General features: G+C 38.7%; 1 protein-coding gene across 1 annotated transcript; it reads right to left on the bottom strand.

Annotated features, from left to right (window-relative positions):
* Nucleotides 1-8: 8 nt before the first annotated feature.
* On the bottom strand, nt 9-7,516 carry ASDURF (ASNSD1 upstream open reading frame). Its single transcript, XM_061203189.1, has 4 exons — nt 7,281-7,516; nt 1,953-2,006; nt 747-822; nt 9-87 (listed from the first exon to the last, which is right to left on the bottom strand). Exons 1-4 carry the CDS (start codon nt 7,368-7,370, stop codon nt 17-19), a joined length of 291 nt encoding a protein of 96 aa, XP_061059172.1. The 5' UTR covers nt 7,371-7,516; the 3' UTR covers nt 9-16.
* Between the last annotated feature and the right edge of the window lie 9,360 nt (nt 7,517-16,876).

Genomic DNA, 16,876 nt, shown 5'->3' with positions numbered 1-16,876 from the left:
TGTAAAATCAAGTTGACTATTTCTTGATTTTGGTCTTCTCTGAGTTTTCTATTTCTTGGTATTCTTTCCTCAGCTCATCCAATGTATCTGTGGGGGAAGGGAGAAGACATACTAAGTGAAATAAAAATTCTTGAACCTTTACCTAGTTATTCAAAGGGCAAAACAGGTTATTTTCCAAGATCAAAACATATGAGTATATGTACTATGTTAGTTTGAATAATAATTTACAACAGGCTTCTAATGAAGAATGTTTAGTACTTCGGGAACTCGTTTCTGTTTGTTAAATGTTTATTCTGACCCAGGCATGGGGCTATGCACATTAAATATACATCTCATTTTATTTAAATCCCGTAAGACTTTGGAGGCTCAAAGTGATTCACTCAAAACCACAAAGGTATAAAGTGGTAGAACAATATTTCACACCTAGATCTGTCTAAAACTCTAAAGCTTACGTTAATTATTATCGCTTCCTAACACATCTTATATTTTTTTAATTTGATTTTATTTTTACTGTTGACTCATCCTTGGAAGGCTAACTTGAAAAAAACCAAACCATTGCATTAATTTTATTAACAGGTATACCACCATCCCGTCTTTAGATATATGTTTAAACATTCAGATGTAGACAGATGTATGTTTAAACATTCAGATGTAGACAGTATAATTTAGGCATCATCATGAATTTCTACAGAAAGCCCACAAAAGAATTTCTGTGTGTTTCTATACAATGTACCAAAAAAACTTACTTTTGCTTTCAGAAAGCATTTCTGTTCGGTCTGCAAGAAAGAATATGTCGCTGTTCTGTTGCTGCCTATATACTTTCTGCAAAACATAATTTAGGCTAATATCATGATTTATTCAAAAAATAGAGTCAAAACTCTGAACCCTATTATTGCTTATTCTTGAACTTCAGTAACATGTTCAGAACAATAACTTAGCAAATACAGATAAACAAGCAGAACTCACCCATTATCCAACTATATAGAAATTGCTACCATTAACACTGAGGTAAAACTCTTTTTTCTCTGCATATACTATAATACCATTTTTCTTTAGTAAGATTTCAGTTTATTTGGTCATTTAAGTATTACCAACTTTTCACCATTATAAATCAATGTTGAGATGAATGTCTTTGTACCTAAATTTTTGTGCACTCTCATGATACTTTCCTAGGTATCAATTCCTATAAATAGAACACCTGGATCAAAGTGTTACATAGCTTTAAGACTTTGATACATTATGCCAATTTGCCCTCTAGAAAGTTTGTATCAATTGTACCTTACCTTCTAATATTCCCCTTATCAGAAATGTCTAACATGTCAGTTATCAAGTAATCTCTACAATGCTTTAAAGGGCTCAAATCATTTAACTTTAAAATATATGTTTTGGCAGTATAACGACCCATGAAACAGTAGCTTGCTTGTTTGTGAATACATTAATGGAAATGGAGTTAAATAACCATGTTAAAGATTTGGAAGCTTTGAGTAAAAAAACCTGGGGTGGGGGGGGGGAGGAAGGGGAAGCATTTATCTTTTTTTTTTTTTAAACAATTATTCACATTCACTTGAATAGTTTCTGCTCTTCTCAATAGATTTAAAGTTCATTTATTTCAAAAGAAAACACCAATTCAAGTATAAAATAAATACCATTAGTGACTATGGCTCCAAGATAACATAGTACAATTAGTATCATTTGGTTCAAAGGTAATGTCAATTGCATATGATGGGGAAAAGATTATCAACAGCTATGGTTAATATGTAGATATCTATATATGATATATATTAAAAAATCATGGACACTTCACTTTTGCAATTTAACTAAAAAGATGCTGAAACCTTGTAAATTTTAATATAATATGAATCTTATATGTAGTTCTTATAACTTTTGTATATAGTTAATAAGATATAATCCAACCCTCCCACATACTGTTTGGAATAACTCTAATAACTCACCCTGTTCTTCTTCAGGTTAGAAAGTTCATCCACAACAATTTTTTGTTCTTTAATCTATTAAAATAAGAAAACATTCTTAAATCAGAGGTTATCAAAGTATGCTCAATGAGGGCCCTTTAAAATTAAAGACATGGGATAAGTATTGATTGTCCAAATGGGCAGTCTGTGAATATATAGATTCTTTTCAACAGCAGCTGTGTGGAAGTGCAGGTGGGGGAAAGCTGAGGGAAGAAACAGTGATTAGACTTACAAAGTGTTAGACAGCTCACTGAGCCAAGACAGGGTGTTGGTAACCAGCATTCATATTCAGGCAAGAACCATAGTTACTAAGTAAGATTTACATCTTTTATTTAAAATAGAGAATGTACCAAAAAAAAAAAAAAAAGACAGTATGCACCAAAACCCAAAAGTAATACCAAGTTTTCAATGATTTCTTTTAAATTATATTTTAGCTTTAAAAAAAAAAAACCAAATGGAATGAAGAGTGGGTTACTCCCCCCCCACCCCATTCCCATGCTTTTCATGATTTATGTACTAAATGGTACAGCCAGACATTCAGAGGAAGCAAGTAGCAGTAAGTGCCCTACCTGGGGTAGTACGACCCATCACTTTCCATCTTTGCTTTACATCTCAAAGGTTAGCACAGGGCTGGCACTGTTAACTAGGTCTCACTTTGTATTAGTAGAAGAGGGCTCAACTAAGTGGAAACTAAGTTTCTTTTAACTCTTTTCAGTAATGGTAGCTATATTGTGAACATGACTGATTACATAGTATCACTAGAGCCTCTAAAAGCATATTTTATAATTTTGGCCTACCTGGGAAGCCGCAAGGGTCTGTCATACATCAGTATAAGTGGCATGCTATGGGAGTAATCAGAGTGCACTGTGTGTGGTTTGAAAGTTCATTCCTCACAGATGTGTACCCGTCTGCTTTCCAGCTGACGGTCACTGTAGTAACTGACTAGAGATTGAGTTGAATTCCAAGATTGAATTTGTACAACCCCCTTGAGGCTTATGTTTGAACAGCACTTTCCCATTCATTTTAGGAATGGCAGGTATACTTTAGTACTTCAGACAAGGAAACTGTGATAGAGGGATTAGAGACTTGCCCAAGATGCCACTATCAGTTTGGGACAGAACCAAAGTATTATCTAGGACATCTATTACCTCAAAGGCTATAGCCATCCTCATCTCAAATTTATTTTTAAAGGTTTTTTTTTTTTTTTCCTGCTTATGGCAGTTAAGATTTATATTATACTGGCTCCCTTTTGGGGGGGAGGAGCAGAAGAGTGATAATCAGATACCTGTTTCAGGAACGTAGCTCTGGCTAAAGTGAAGGACATACTGGAAGAAGGTAACAATGGATGAGGAGAGGCCAGTTAGGAAACGTTTGCAGGATTCCCTATGGTAGATTAAAGTGGCTGGTTTAGGATGGTTAAGAGTGTACACGGTGATAAAGGGACATATTTCATATGGGCCTCAAAAATAAAACTGATAGGACTTCCTGATGTACATAAAGGTTGGCTCCCACGTTACTGGCATGGACAACTGGATGGATGGTGGTGACGTTTTCTGAGACAGAGAATACAGGCAGCAGATCTAAGGTGAGCGGTATTTCTAAAAGTATTAAAAGAGGACATAGAAAAAAACCAAACCAGGCTCCTCCTCATTAGGGACGATGCCCACACCCTTTCTCTCTGGGTGTGCATCTCTGCCTTGCTTCTATCTTAACTAAACAAACTTTCTCTGTGTGCTCTCCCACTTGTTGTGTTATGTCTCTAATAATAAACTTTGTACCTATTTTTACAGTTTTGCCTCCATGAGAAATGCATTCTTCACTGGGGGCAAGAGCCAGGGATTGTGGTGGCTAGGATTCCTGGTTTTCATCCAGGCTACCCAGGTTCAATTCTTGGGCAGGGAATTAAGATCTTGCTTCATGCCATCACTCACTGCTGCCTCTCCGAGATCAGATGGTGCCGAAACCTGGGAGTTGAAGATATAAAGAAGCTCTTCTCCTCAAGTTATTTATGGTTTACAACAATTTGGTGATTTACACCTGTGGGTAAAATTAAAACATTTATCTTTCTCCCTACCTGCTCCCTCCTGAGACTGGAAACTTTTAGGTTCCCAGCAGCATTATCAGATCCTCTACGCTGGGAACAATTAAATCATACTAAGGATAATCAATCTAGTTACACAAAAAATTGGGGCAAATGCCTTACGAACAATGCCAATATATAATTTCCCTGAAAGATAAGGATTGGTACAGAACAGACTAAGTCAGATAACCTGGGTATATACTGGGCAACACCTAATGGAAGTTCTTGACTTAAACTCTTACTTATGACCTTACTAGTACTGCTAGCTATATTGTTTTCTATATTGCCTGTTTTACAGAATTGTTGCTTATTACATTACCAAATGTGTGACTGAGCCTCTGATAAAATGATGATACATAGTTCCATATGAGATCAATGATTGTAATAGTGTAACTCTAAATATGGGAAGAAGCAACAACAGGGAATATTTACCTGGACCATAAGGGATTAGTAAGACAGGTAGTCCAGAGGTTTTTGGCTACTGTTAACAGGGCCTAGTCCAGTAACACCACATTGAGTGGCCTGTCAACGAAATCTTTGCCAGACCCGGGAATGAGCATTCCTAGCACCATGGGACGAAATGGTCATGAAATGCCCCCCAAACCATGGTTAAACTTATGTCCATGAAGGGGCCCTGCCGACTGGTAACTGACACTTGTCATCTACCTCTACAAGGACTAAATCATGGCCACTGCAGCTGCTGACCTTCAACACCCCCTGAAAGGAGTTCAGGGTGGAGATCAGAAATGAGGCACTCTGGGGGACTTCCCTGGTGGCGCAGTGGTTAAGAATCCACCTGCCAATGCAGGGGACATGGGTTCAACCCCTGGTCTGGGAAGATCCCACATGCCGCGGAGCAACTAAGCCCATGCACCACAACTACTGAGCCTGCACTCTACAGCCCACGAGCCACAACTACTGAGCCTGCGTGCTTCAACTACCGAAGCCCGGGAGCCTAGAGCCTGTGCTCCGCAACAAGAGAAGCCACTGCAGTGAGAAGCCTGTGCACGGCAACAAAGAGTAGCCCCCACTCGCCGCAACTAGAGAAAGCCCGCGCGCAGCAACGAAGACCCAACACAGCCAAAAATAAATAAATATATTTTTTTAAAAAAAGAAAAAGAAATGGAGCACTCTGTGCTCTGGGAAAAACTGGTAGGACAGCCCTTCAGATAGTCAGATATTTTCAGAAAAAGATTTTATGAGCCCAAATTCTTACATCTTCTCATACCTAGGAAAACACTAACATCATTAATGGTAACATCTGCTTTGGCTATTAAGGAGAAAATTTTCAGACCAATAGCACCTGTTATCTATGTGTTAATACCACATTAAAAGTTAAAACCTACTTAAATGAAACTAGACAACTGGCTACCTGGCTACAAGTCACCCCAAAGCGTCAGGTCCAGACTGGGTTTCAGGCTTTATCTCCTGAAAAGAAATGAGATCTATTTTGTCTATTAACGTTCAGGTTGTCACTCCTCCAACTACTTCTAACTAGGTCTGTCACACCTACGTCAATAACACTGGGTTAGTAGAAAAAGACATCAAAAAGTTATATGACTGTGCTCAATGGCTTCATTCCTTTGGACAGGGTAACCCAAGCGCTGACACTATCTGGACTACGGTTAAAGTAATGCTGTCAAATGTAACCTGGTTCTTACTCCTGCTTGGGCCCCTGGTTACAACAATTCTTCTACTGATCTTTGGCCCCTGCCTTTTGTTAATCTACTTGTCTAGTTTGTTCTTTCTAAGGACACAACGGTTTCCCAGACAAGATGACGGTGATGCAGATTCCAGCCACTCCTTGGAATAACAACAGAAGTCACCCTGGGCCCCTTAATGAGACAGGACGAGAGCTCTGTGACCCCCAACTAGGTAGGGTCTACGAGCCCCATGCCAGCATTTAGAAGCTGCAGAAGACAGACCTTTGCCCTTCATCCTCCCAATAAAGATTTATTGGGGTTCACATCTCTCAGCGGGGATTTGAGGCAGGAGATAGATGGGCTCCAGGCTAGACATTTACAACTGGCTTCCTGTTCACACTTCCTGGGGTGAGAAGAAGATGGGTTCCAGGCCGGACATTCATTATCAGCTCCCTGTTTACATTTCCTGAAGCAAGAGACAAACGGGCTCCAGGACTACATATTTATGACCGGACTCTTGTCTATATTTCGAGATCTGCACCTCGATATAAAAACCAGCAACAGAAATAGAGTAAATAACCGGACATTGGACATTTTTATGGCAGGAACAGAGTGGGACTAAACCCTGTGAAAAGATCAAGAGATCATACATTTCCCATTCTTGGGGCAAGGGAAACATTGCACATGCGCAGAAAGGCTCCTTGGGGGTCAAAAAGGAGGGGGCACCACCCCATAATATGTGATGGCCGTCCCACAGGCCTCTGGGCTGTAATCCATCTTGGAAAAAAGTTGCGCACGCATGTTGGGGAGGATCCTAGGGCAGGTCAGGTGTGGAGAAAGAAACCAGATAATGGGCCAAAGGTAAACAAAGACCTGGAAGAACTGCCCTATATAAACGACTTCACCACCTCTTTACTGCACTCCTCCTCATTAGGGGGGGACATCCACACCCTTGCTCTCCAGGTGTGCATCTCTGCCTTGCCTCTATGTTAACTAAACCATTTCTCTGTGTGCTCTCCCACTTGTTGTTGTGCTATGTCTCTAATAATAAACTTTGTACCTGTTTTGTTTTTTGTTTTTAAAGAAAAAAAGCAACTATGAATCTCAAAGACATACTGAGTAAGAGACGCATACTCTATGATTTCATCTACATGATGTTCTGGAAAGGATAAAACTGTCGTGATGCAGAGCAGATCAGGGGTTGCCCGAGGTTCTGGGTTGGGGAGAGCACAGCTATAAAGGGAGTCTTTTGGGGTCATGGAACTGTTCTGTATCCCAATTGTGGTGGTGGTCACACGAATTTACACATGTGTTAAATTTAGAGAAAAGAAAAAAGGGTCAAATTTTACTGTACGATAATTTTAAAAATAAAACTCTAAAAAATTCACAATTTGAAAAACAAAACAACTAAACCCCCGCCCTACTGCCATCTGGGTCTAATATTGGGGCAAGTTTCAAGGTCTCCCTTTAACTGTAGCTGTCAAAGCAGCGGGACAAAGCCGAGACCGGACCACTCGGCCGCCGTGTGGGGGGCGAGCGGCGCCCCGTCCTGAGCCTGGGGGCCTTGTCACCTCGTCCCACACTCACCTTGTTGCTGAGATCTTCCTTGTGCTGCGTCGAGTTGTCGGTAGGCACCAGCCCGGAGCCGTCCTCGGGTCGCGCACCTCGGCTGGGCATCTCCACGGAGCGTCAAATATGCAGGATGTGCAGCCCGGAGAGCGTTCTAGCGGCTCCCAGTCCACAGCCCCAGCACGTCTGAGCTCCCAGCGGCTCCATCCCCTCCCTTTCCCTTTTCCGTGAGTCCTACCAATGGCGTCTGCGCACTCACTCTTACGCCTGCGCGCTCACTCTCTTACGCCGGCGCGCTCACTCTCTCTTACGCCTGCGCGCTCACGCTCTCTTACGCCTGCGCGCTCACTCTCTGTCTTACGCCTGCGCGCCCACTCTCTCTTACGCCTGCGCAGTCCGGATCGGGCCTGGGAGCAGTTGCACGCGTGCGCACAAATGATTAGTGAGCACGTGAGCAGAGCCTGGTTGTGAAATCTGAGAGGTTCCTGAACGGTCCCCTAGTGGATGGGGTGTTGAAACGCTCTTCACCACGTGGCATCCGGTAGACTGTGAGTTATATGCGCCCCCCAGTGGTAAATATAAAGAATAGAAGCGCTGTAGAAATACCGCTTAATATTTATTATCTAGGCAAGAATATGAAGCCAGGCACAAATTTAAGAGATACGTTGTTGGTAATGGAACTGTGCAGACTAGGTAAAGTTTTTGTTAACTTGTTATTAAGGTTAAAAGATAAATACAGGATTCCCAGTTAAAAATGAATTGCAGATAAATGAATAAATTTTTAGTGTAAGTATGTCCCATGCAATATTTGCAATATCTCACTCCTATGAGAAAAATTATCCAAAACTTGGAAATAGGCAAGAATTTACCAAGGTGTTCTTTCATAGCTTTGCTTAGCTTGACTTTATGTTGACTGGGCTATTTTATAATTCTGTAGGGGCGGGGGGGGGGGGTAACAGGTAGATTTTTGTCTGGCAGATATGCAATAATTTCTATCTGATACACCAGATAACCCCACACGTTGTGACTTATTGTTCTGTAAGATATTAAACAGTTTTGCATCTAACTCTGCAATCCTACCCTAATTTTTAAAATGAATGTATGTCTACTTTCTCATGTACTCTTAGAATTGGTTTTAGCATCTTACTTGTTCGCTCATTAATTAATGAGTTGAATAAAACTTTGACAAATGTTCATTTTATATTTGCACAGGAGACATGGTTTTCTGTTTTTGAAAATTATACTTTAACGTAGGAAATCTCAAGTTTCCACAGAGATGCTCAAGTGAACTCATGTGATGGAGCCAAACTTTATGGCTAAGGAAGTGTACCTCATGGGTTGTTTAAACCCAGGAATATCTTTTATTGGCTCTTAGAGTAAATCCAAAGCAGTTATAGAACTAACCACTGTCTGTTTTTTCTTTTTACTGATTTTTAAAAAAAATTTTGTTTTTGTTTCTGATTTATGCATAGCTAAGTTATTCTGCATTGGCAGCGATGATTGAGAATTTGGTTTTATGGCCTAACCATTTGGTGATACCTGTTGAATGATGGCTATCTAGTCTCTATTAGAGGTGAGATGACAAAGAATCCAGGTTTTTAGTCTTTTCATTTGTCCTTTGTGAGCTCAGATTGATTAAGAATGTTGTGCCTACTGGGAAGAACAGCTTTTTGAGATCTGAACTGGTGAGTTTTTGTGTGTCTATGTTTACTTTCAACCTGGGGTTGAGGTTGTAAAGCTGAAGCTATAAGCTTTCTAAGTGTCTGTGTCTATAATTTATAACAGCCTTTATATTTTGCTGAGTAAAAGTAAAATGTTTTCCTACTCTGTAGGGTATTAATAAATTCCATTGTAATGCCTCTTAAATTAAAGGAACTTTGTTCTGATTGGTCTACAGATGTACATATGCACTTGCATAAATTCCCCAAATTAAAAAAAAAAAAAAAAAAGCCCAGAATTTCTAATGCTTTAAGTGTGCTAAACTTAAACAAAAAAGTCCTTCTTACAAAAACTACTGGCTTAGAAACATTTGAAGAATCCAAGTTTATATAATTAAGGTGAGTCTTTGGAGAAATCAGCCTGGATTAGTAATTTTGGTTTAAGAAAAGAAGGCAATTATATGTCTTTTCTCTGATTTATCAATGTTAAGTAAAATAAATACACATTTTAAGAATAACATGTAGATTTGTTTTCTCATGAAGAGATTAGCTAATCTGAACTTCCTAAACTACTTATATTGATTTACTCATTAAATAAACTAGCATTATTGCTAGAAAATATTTAAGTTTATGAAAAATGTTAATTTGTGTTCACTAAAATAACTTAAGACAAACTTTTTATATCAACAGTAATTATGTTTTATACTCTGTAAATTTAAATATAACTCCAAAATCCTTAGGTAACTTAAAACCCTAAGATAATATTAAATTAATTATTAATTAATCATTAGATAACTAGATTATTTTAAAAGTTGAATACTGAAACACTGATTAATAAAAGCATAATTTTAAGTTTATATACTTTTGCTTCTTGCTTTTGTATGCTATAGAACGGCTATCCTTTTGGGTCATGTTAATATACATGTTCATTTTTGCCACTTTCAGAAGGTGTGAAAGGAATGTGTGTGGCTGTAGACACTTGTGTTATGTGGACTTATAAGCTTTATTCATCCGCTAAAATGCTTGCATATGACAGTTCTCAATAATCTACCTCCAGTTTTCCTATGAAACAGAACTTATTAAATTGGTTAAGAGTTATAATTAATATGGGAGCTAAGACCACATTAAGGGCAGGAATAAGAGAGCATGTAAGGTAATGGAATGAATCTTGTTTTGAAAGGAAAAAGAGAGTCCTAAGGTGTCACTTTATTCAGAATATGAAAGAACACAGTGAAAGACAAAAACTTGAGGAAGTATAGCAAGTTGGAGAAGGTTTGATGAAAGTGGATCTTATTTGCCTTGGTTTGTAATACCAGGCCCCGAAAGGAAATTTTGAAATATGCTAAAATTTTGGCAAAGTACATTCAGTTTTGAAGTCCTATTCACAAGATAATTATTTTTTAAAAACGTTACTGCCAAATTTTATGTTAATTAAAAACTAAAATTTGGCATACTCTTAACCCACCTCCTGGCTCCATTTTCCAAAACCTTTAGGATTCACTACAATTGATCCGGTGGGAACCTAGGAACATGCCTCTCCTGACACTGACACATAGGATGTCATCTTAATTAGTGTTTGGAGGTGATGGGGAGACTTATCTGTAAAGCTAAAGAGAATGAACTTCCCAGTGTATTAGTCTTCTTTGTACCTCACCTTCTATGGCAGTGTCTGGCAGAGTGGGAGCTGTGGTTAATCCTTGAGTTGACTCTGACCCACAATTGTTTCCCTACTGAGTAACCAGAAACACTGCTGATTGGGCTACAGTTGTTCACCCCCCTTTGGGAGGGGTGGTGTTGGGAGAGCTGCTGCTTATCGCTCTGCTCTGGTTCTGATGTTTCTCTTTATTTATTGAGGCCACCCAAGATGACATAATACTAAACAATACAGTGATAATCATACTAGTATGGTGATAAAATGTTTTCAAAGTTCTTTCACATTTTGTCTTGTTTTTGTCATGTTTATCCAATTGCTTCTATCTCCCCCCCTCAGTTGCTGTAACTTCTGTGTTGCTTAAAGTCACACTTTAGGGTTACTTGGTATCATTTGTCTTGCCTGACTGGTTCAGGGCTGCCTGTCTGGAGCCCAGGATACGAATAGCTAGGCTGTTCTTCCTTCTTTCATGCATCTTTCACTTAAGTCCATTGCCGTTGTGTATCCTACTTCACAGGATAATTTCATATTTATTAATGCTATTTATACTCTTCCTCTGATGCTACATTCTTAACATATTTCATTCTGTTTAATAATACATAGTTCAATATTGACCATTTTGTAAAAGTGATGTGTATTATTAGCTTGGCTTCCGAGGTTTTGAAGAAATAATATCCCAAACACTGTTTTTCCTTGCTTACTCAGTGTAATCTAACACAGGTTTATTTCTAGCCACATAAGTCAGTCTCCGTCTGGTCTCTCCCAAATAAGGTGTGGAATAGTGCTGTGGTCCCCAAATAACAGTTAGTAGAAGGGTGACATTCTTACTATATAAAAGCATCTGAAAGACTTGTTCAGTTACATACTGATTTCTCAGTCCTTTTCACAGATTTACTAAATCAAATCTTTGTGGATGGGACATGGTTGTCTGCTGCATAACAAAGTGCTTCCCATTTACCCTATAACCAGAATGTCTGGGTTTGAATTTTGGCTTCTACATACGTTAGGTGTGTGACTTTGGGTAAGTCATTAAACTTCTCAAGCCTGTTTCCTAATCTGTAAAATGAGAGTAATAATGGTGCCTAGCTCAAAGGGTTGTTGTGAGGATTAAATGAGTTAATATTTGTAGAGTGTTGTTTTTAACAGTTTCAGGCACATAGTCAGCAGTATCTAAGTGTGTGTTAAGTAAATAAATCAGAAGTTCCCCCAGATGATTTTAACACAAGCAAGGTTTATGAACCAATGGAATGGAAAGAGCCAGGCTCTGAAATGCTTGACCCATTTCTCATTGAAGATATACCCTCTCTTCTACTTCCAGTGATTCTCAGCTGGGCTAGGACTGTCCCCAGCTGAGGCTTTCGAAAATATGTGGAGGCACTTTTGGTTGTCACAATATTTGGATGGTTCTGTTAACTCTGATGGGGACAGAAATAACTGGGAGCCAATCGAAAAGAGACGGACTGAGCCACAGACTCTAAGAAGCCCAGACTAGCAGGCCGAAGAGCAGTCTCAGGGAGCGGACGAAGGCACTGGGAATCACGTGGGGCGGGAAGGGGGACGGCCTCTAGGACCAAATCACAGGGAGGTGAAATCCAGGGAGAGGTAATACTGCAATCTAAGCAGGTAATTTGCACCGGGAATTCTGTCAGAAGATGATGGCCCGATATTTGTAAGCAGCCTCTAGGATCTGAAAGGGGGACGATGGGGTCTTTATCACTCAGGCATTGGCGGGACGCAGCGACTTAGTTCTAGTAAGGAAGTGAATGCATCAGGTTGATCTTGGTCCCTCAAGGGAAATAGCTGAGTCTCCAGGCACTGGGCTGGGGATGAGTCAACCTTTACTACCTGACATAAGATTGGTTATGAAGTTTCGCTTCAGCTGTGGAATGTGGAGATCAGGTGCTTCTGGGTCCTACAGACAACATCACTTTGGGGCTTTTCTGCAGGGTAGGGATTAGGATGAGGTAAATGAGGACCTAGGGTGCAAAATTTAAAGAGGCTGGGTGCTGCAAGTGAGTGCCTCTTTAAATTTTCCACCCTAGGTGCCTCATATACCGCACCCTAGTCTCAAACCCGCTCTTATACCAACTGGATTTGAAGGCTTCATTGTTGGTGGGTCTGTCTTACAATGTAGTGCCCAGTGTGGCTCGTGAATGACACCAGTGAAAGATGCTTCATATGCTGCCCTGCCTAGTGTATCTTTACATGCCCAACAACTATGTAAAAGGTTGATCAAAATTAGCAGCTTCTATAACTTCTGCCATGCAGGTGCCATAGTCCACCTACTTTCCCAAAGATTAAGGACATGTTTAAAAAGTCTTGGTCTACATTATTTATTATTATTATTTTTTACATTTTAGTTTTTTATTTTATTTTATTTTTTTAAATTTTGGTTGTGCCAGGTCTTAGTTGTGGCTCTCAGGCTCCTTCGTTGTGGTATGCGAACTCTTAGTTGCGGCATGCATGTGGGATCTAGTTCCCTGACCAGGGATCAAACCCGGGCCCCCTGCACTGGGAGTGCAGAATCTTAACCGCTGTACCACCAGGGAAGTCCCTGGTCTACATTATTGAAGAAGCAAAATTAAACATAGCCATCTCTGTGAGTTAGATCGCAGTGAATGACTGAGTCAGTTAAATAAAAGAGTTATGAAATTTTTAATGTCTGAAGAGTTGCAAATAGTGATTAGGCCTTTACTGTTACCAAATTTGCATTTCGATGCTTTTAAAACGTGCAGAAATGTGTCCACCTGAGTGAATCAACAAAAACAAAGTCTAAATGATGTATCAATGATAAATATTTATACATTCAGATAATGTTTTTCTTTATAGAATGCCCTCATTATAATGCAGAATTCTTCATAGCTGGGTATTTTGACTCCACTCTGATTTTCACTCTTACAAAGCTGTTAAGCAAAGTCTGTTTATGGCAACAACGTAACTTTGCCTTTGTATCTTTTTTTCCTTTGTGAAGCACTAGTCAGGAAAATACTACAAGTATTAGCACAGTGTAAACAAGCAAGTTTGTTCAGTTTACCTGCATTTATTTGCCTGTAGGTTCTGTGGTTCTGATGTTAAAAGCATTGCTATAGAGTAGTTATTGGCTTGCCCTAGTGAAACAAAACAAAACAGCACACAGATATGTGTCTGAACCTCTTGTTGATTTTATAATGGAAGTTGAGTGTCCAAGGAAGGCTGAGATTAAATTCTGGATGACCAAAGCCAAACCCACTGCTGGTTTAATGTTATAAATGTAGGTTTGTGTGATTGAGGCCTCTTGAAAGAAGGTTCATGGATGGCTTTTGCAGAAGAAAGAATATTGTAAAGGGCAGGGGAAGAGGGAGGAAATGAAAGAGTAAGAGGAATGTCGGGCAGTTAAAACTCTTGGGAGACTATTTTGTTAAAAAAGGAAACTGGAAATTGGGACTTCCCTGGCAGTCCAGTGGTTAAGACTCCACGTTTCCACTGTAGGGGACACGGGTTCAATCTCTGGTCTAGGAACTAAGATCCCACATGCCGCAGGGTGTGGCCAAAAAAAAACCAAACTGGAAATTATGATTATACTACTGCTATAATTATGATTTTTACTTAGAGTCAGGTAAATGAAAACAAAACTTAACTAGGTAAAGAGTTCTCCATGACTTTAAACCTATAATTGAAAATTGAAGTTTTCTTCTTCAAGATACATGGTTTAATTAAAGTGAAACTTTAATTGAAACTATTTAAACTTTTATCTAGGAATAAAAATTTCTATCATGAGACCACAAGACTCTGAACCATTTTTTCATCTATTCAGTTAAGGAATTATTTTATTAATAAATTTTGTTGTTTTTAAAAAACAAAATATTTATGAATTTTCTAAGCATAGTAACTAAAATATTATATCCCTTTCGATATTTGAAGAAGGTTACATGTTAAGAGAAGAACAGTAAAGGAACTGGTGGGAAAGTGGTGTCCTTACTGGGAACCAAATATACCTGAAATCAGCTATCTGAAGCTGGTGTAATATTTTATAGCCCTTTATTAGAGTGATAAGCTCTGTTTCTTTTTTCTCTCTCTTTTTAAATTGAAGTATAATTGACTTATGATACCATACTAGTCTTGGGTGTATAATATAGTGATTCGATATTTTCATGTATTATGAAGTGATCACCGTGACAAGTCTAGTTACCACCTGTCACCACACAAAGGTATTACAATATTGTTGACTATGTTCCTATGCTGCACATTACATCCCCATGACTTACTTATTTTATAGCTGGAAGTTTGTACCTCTTAATAATCTCTCTCACTTATTTCCTGTATCTCCTCACCAACCACCCCCCTGACAACCACCCGTTTATTCTCTGTGTCTATGAGTCTGTTTCTGTTTTGTTATGTTTGTTTGTTTTGTGGTTTAGATTCCACATATAAATGAGATGATACAGTATTTCTCTTTCTCTGACTTATTTCACTTAGCCAAATACCCTCTAGGTCCACCCATGTTGTTGCAAATGGCAAGATTTCATTCTTTTTTTATGGCTGAGTAATATTCCATTGTGTATGTATACCACATCTTCTTTATCCATTCATGTTTTGACGGACACTTAGTCTGCTTCCGTATCTTGACTATTGTAAATAATGCTGCAATGAACATAGGGGTGCACATTTTGTCGAATTAGTGTTTTTGTTTTCTTTGGAAAATACCCAGAAGTGGAAAAGCTGAATCATATGGCAGTTCTATTTTTAATTTTTTGAGGAACCTCCATGCTGCTTTCCATAGTGGCTGCACCAATTTACATTTCCACTGACAGTGCATGAAGTTTCCCTTTACTCCACATCCCTGCCAACACTTGTTATTTGTTGCTTTTTGATAAGAGCCATTCTGACAGGTGTGAGGTGATATCTCACTGTAGTTTTGATTTGCATTTCCCTGATGATTAGTGATGTTGAGCATCTTTTCATGTGTTAGTTGGCCATCTGTATGTCTTTTTTGGAAAAATGTCTACTCAGGTCCTCTGCCCATTTTTTAAAAAAAATATTTATTCATTTATTTATTTATTTTGGTTGTGCTGGGTCTTAGTTGTGGCAGGTGGGGTCCTTAGTTGTGGCTCACAGGCTTCTTAGTTGCGGCTCACTGGCTCCTTAGTTGTGACATGTGAACTCTTAGTTGTGGCATGTGTGTGGGATCTAGTTCCCTGACCAGGGATTGAACCCGGGCCCCCTTCCTTGGGAGCACAGAGTCCTAACCACTGCGCCACCAAGGAAGTCCCTGCTCTGCCCATTTTTTAATTGCTTTTTTTTTTGAGTTGTATGAGTTTTTTATATATGTTGGATATTAACCCCTTATTGGGTATATCATTTGCAAATATCTTCTCCCATTTTGTAAGCAGCTTTTTGTTTCATTGATAGTTTTCTTCGCTGTGCAAAAGCTTTTTAGTTTGATGTAGTCCCATTTGTTTATTTTTTGCTTTTGTTCCCCTTGCCTGAGGAGACAGAGCCAAAAAAAAATATTGCTAAGATCGATGTCAAGGAGCATACTGCCTATGTTTTCTTCTCAGAGTTTTATGGTTTCAGGTCTTACATTTAAGTCTTTAATCCATTTTGAGTTTGTTTTCTTATGTGGTGTGAGAAAGTAATACAGTTTGATTCTTTTGCATATAACTGTCCAGTTATCCCAAACACCGTTTATTGAAGTTCTGCTTCTGAACTCTACAGTATCAAATTTTTTTCTTTACTCTTTATGCCTAGCTGTTCTTAATTCTAAAATTAGAATTTTTGATCAAAGGGCCTCATCATAAAGTTTATATAATCCCTATTGATAAACTAAATAAAATGCAATAGCAGCAACAAAAATCCCATAACATTTCATTGTTTCCTCCTCCATGTAGTTAGGAAATTATTCTACACCCCAGGATAAGTAAATTCTAGTCTTAAAAAATGTGAAATCCTAACTTCTAAATCTGAGATAGGTCTAATTCACTGTGTAACCTTGAGCAAGTTTCAAGAGCTCTATGCCTCAGTTACCTCATCTGCAAAATAAGGATAATAAGCACCTGCATTATAAGAATGTTATGATGCTCCCTAAAGGATTACTTAAACACAGCTAGGATAAAAAGAAGAAACATAAATTAACTTTGAAACACCCTTGGATATAGAATACTCAAACAGAAGTTACTAATAAACTTTCCAGGAATCAGAGTTTTAAAAGCTGTTCTATAATTGGAGACCCAGTTCATCTCTAAGGACACAGTCTTACATTTCACCTAGAAAGAATATTTTTATAATATCTCAATTATATTATATATTTAGAATATATAGAATATATA

Source organism: Eubalaena glacialis, chromosome 1 (genome assembly GCF_028564815.1).
Source record: "Eubalaena glacialis isolate mEubGla1 chromosome 1, mEubGla1.1.hap2.+ XY, whole genome shotgun sequence".
Classification (NCBI taxonomy): Eukaryota; Metazoa; Chordata; class Mammalia; order Artiodactyla; family Balaenidae; genus Eubalaena; species Eubalaena glacialis.
Note: the sequence above shows the minus strand (reverse complement) of the source record. Positions and strands in the feature narration are given on the sequence as shown.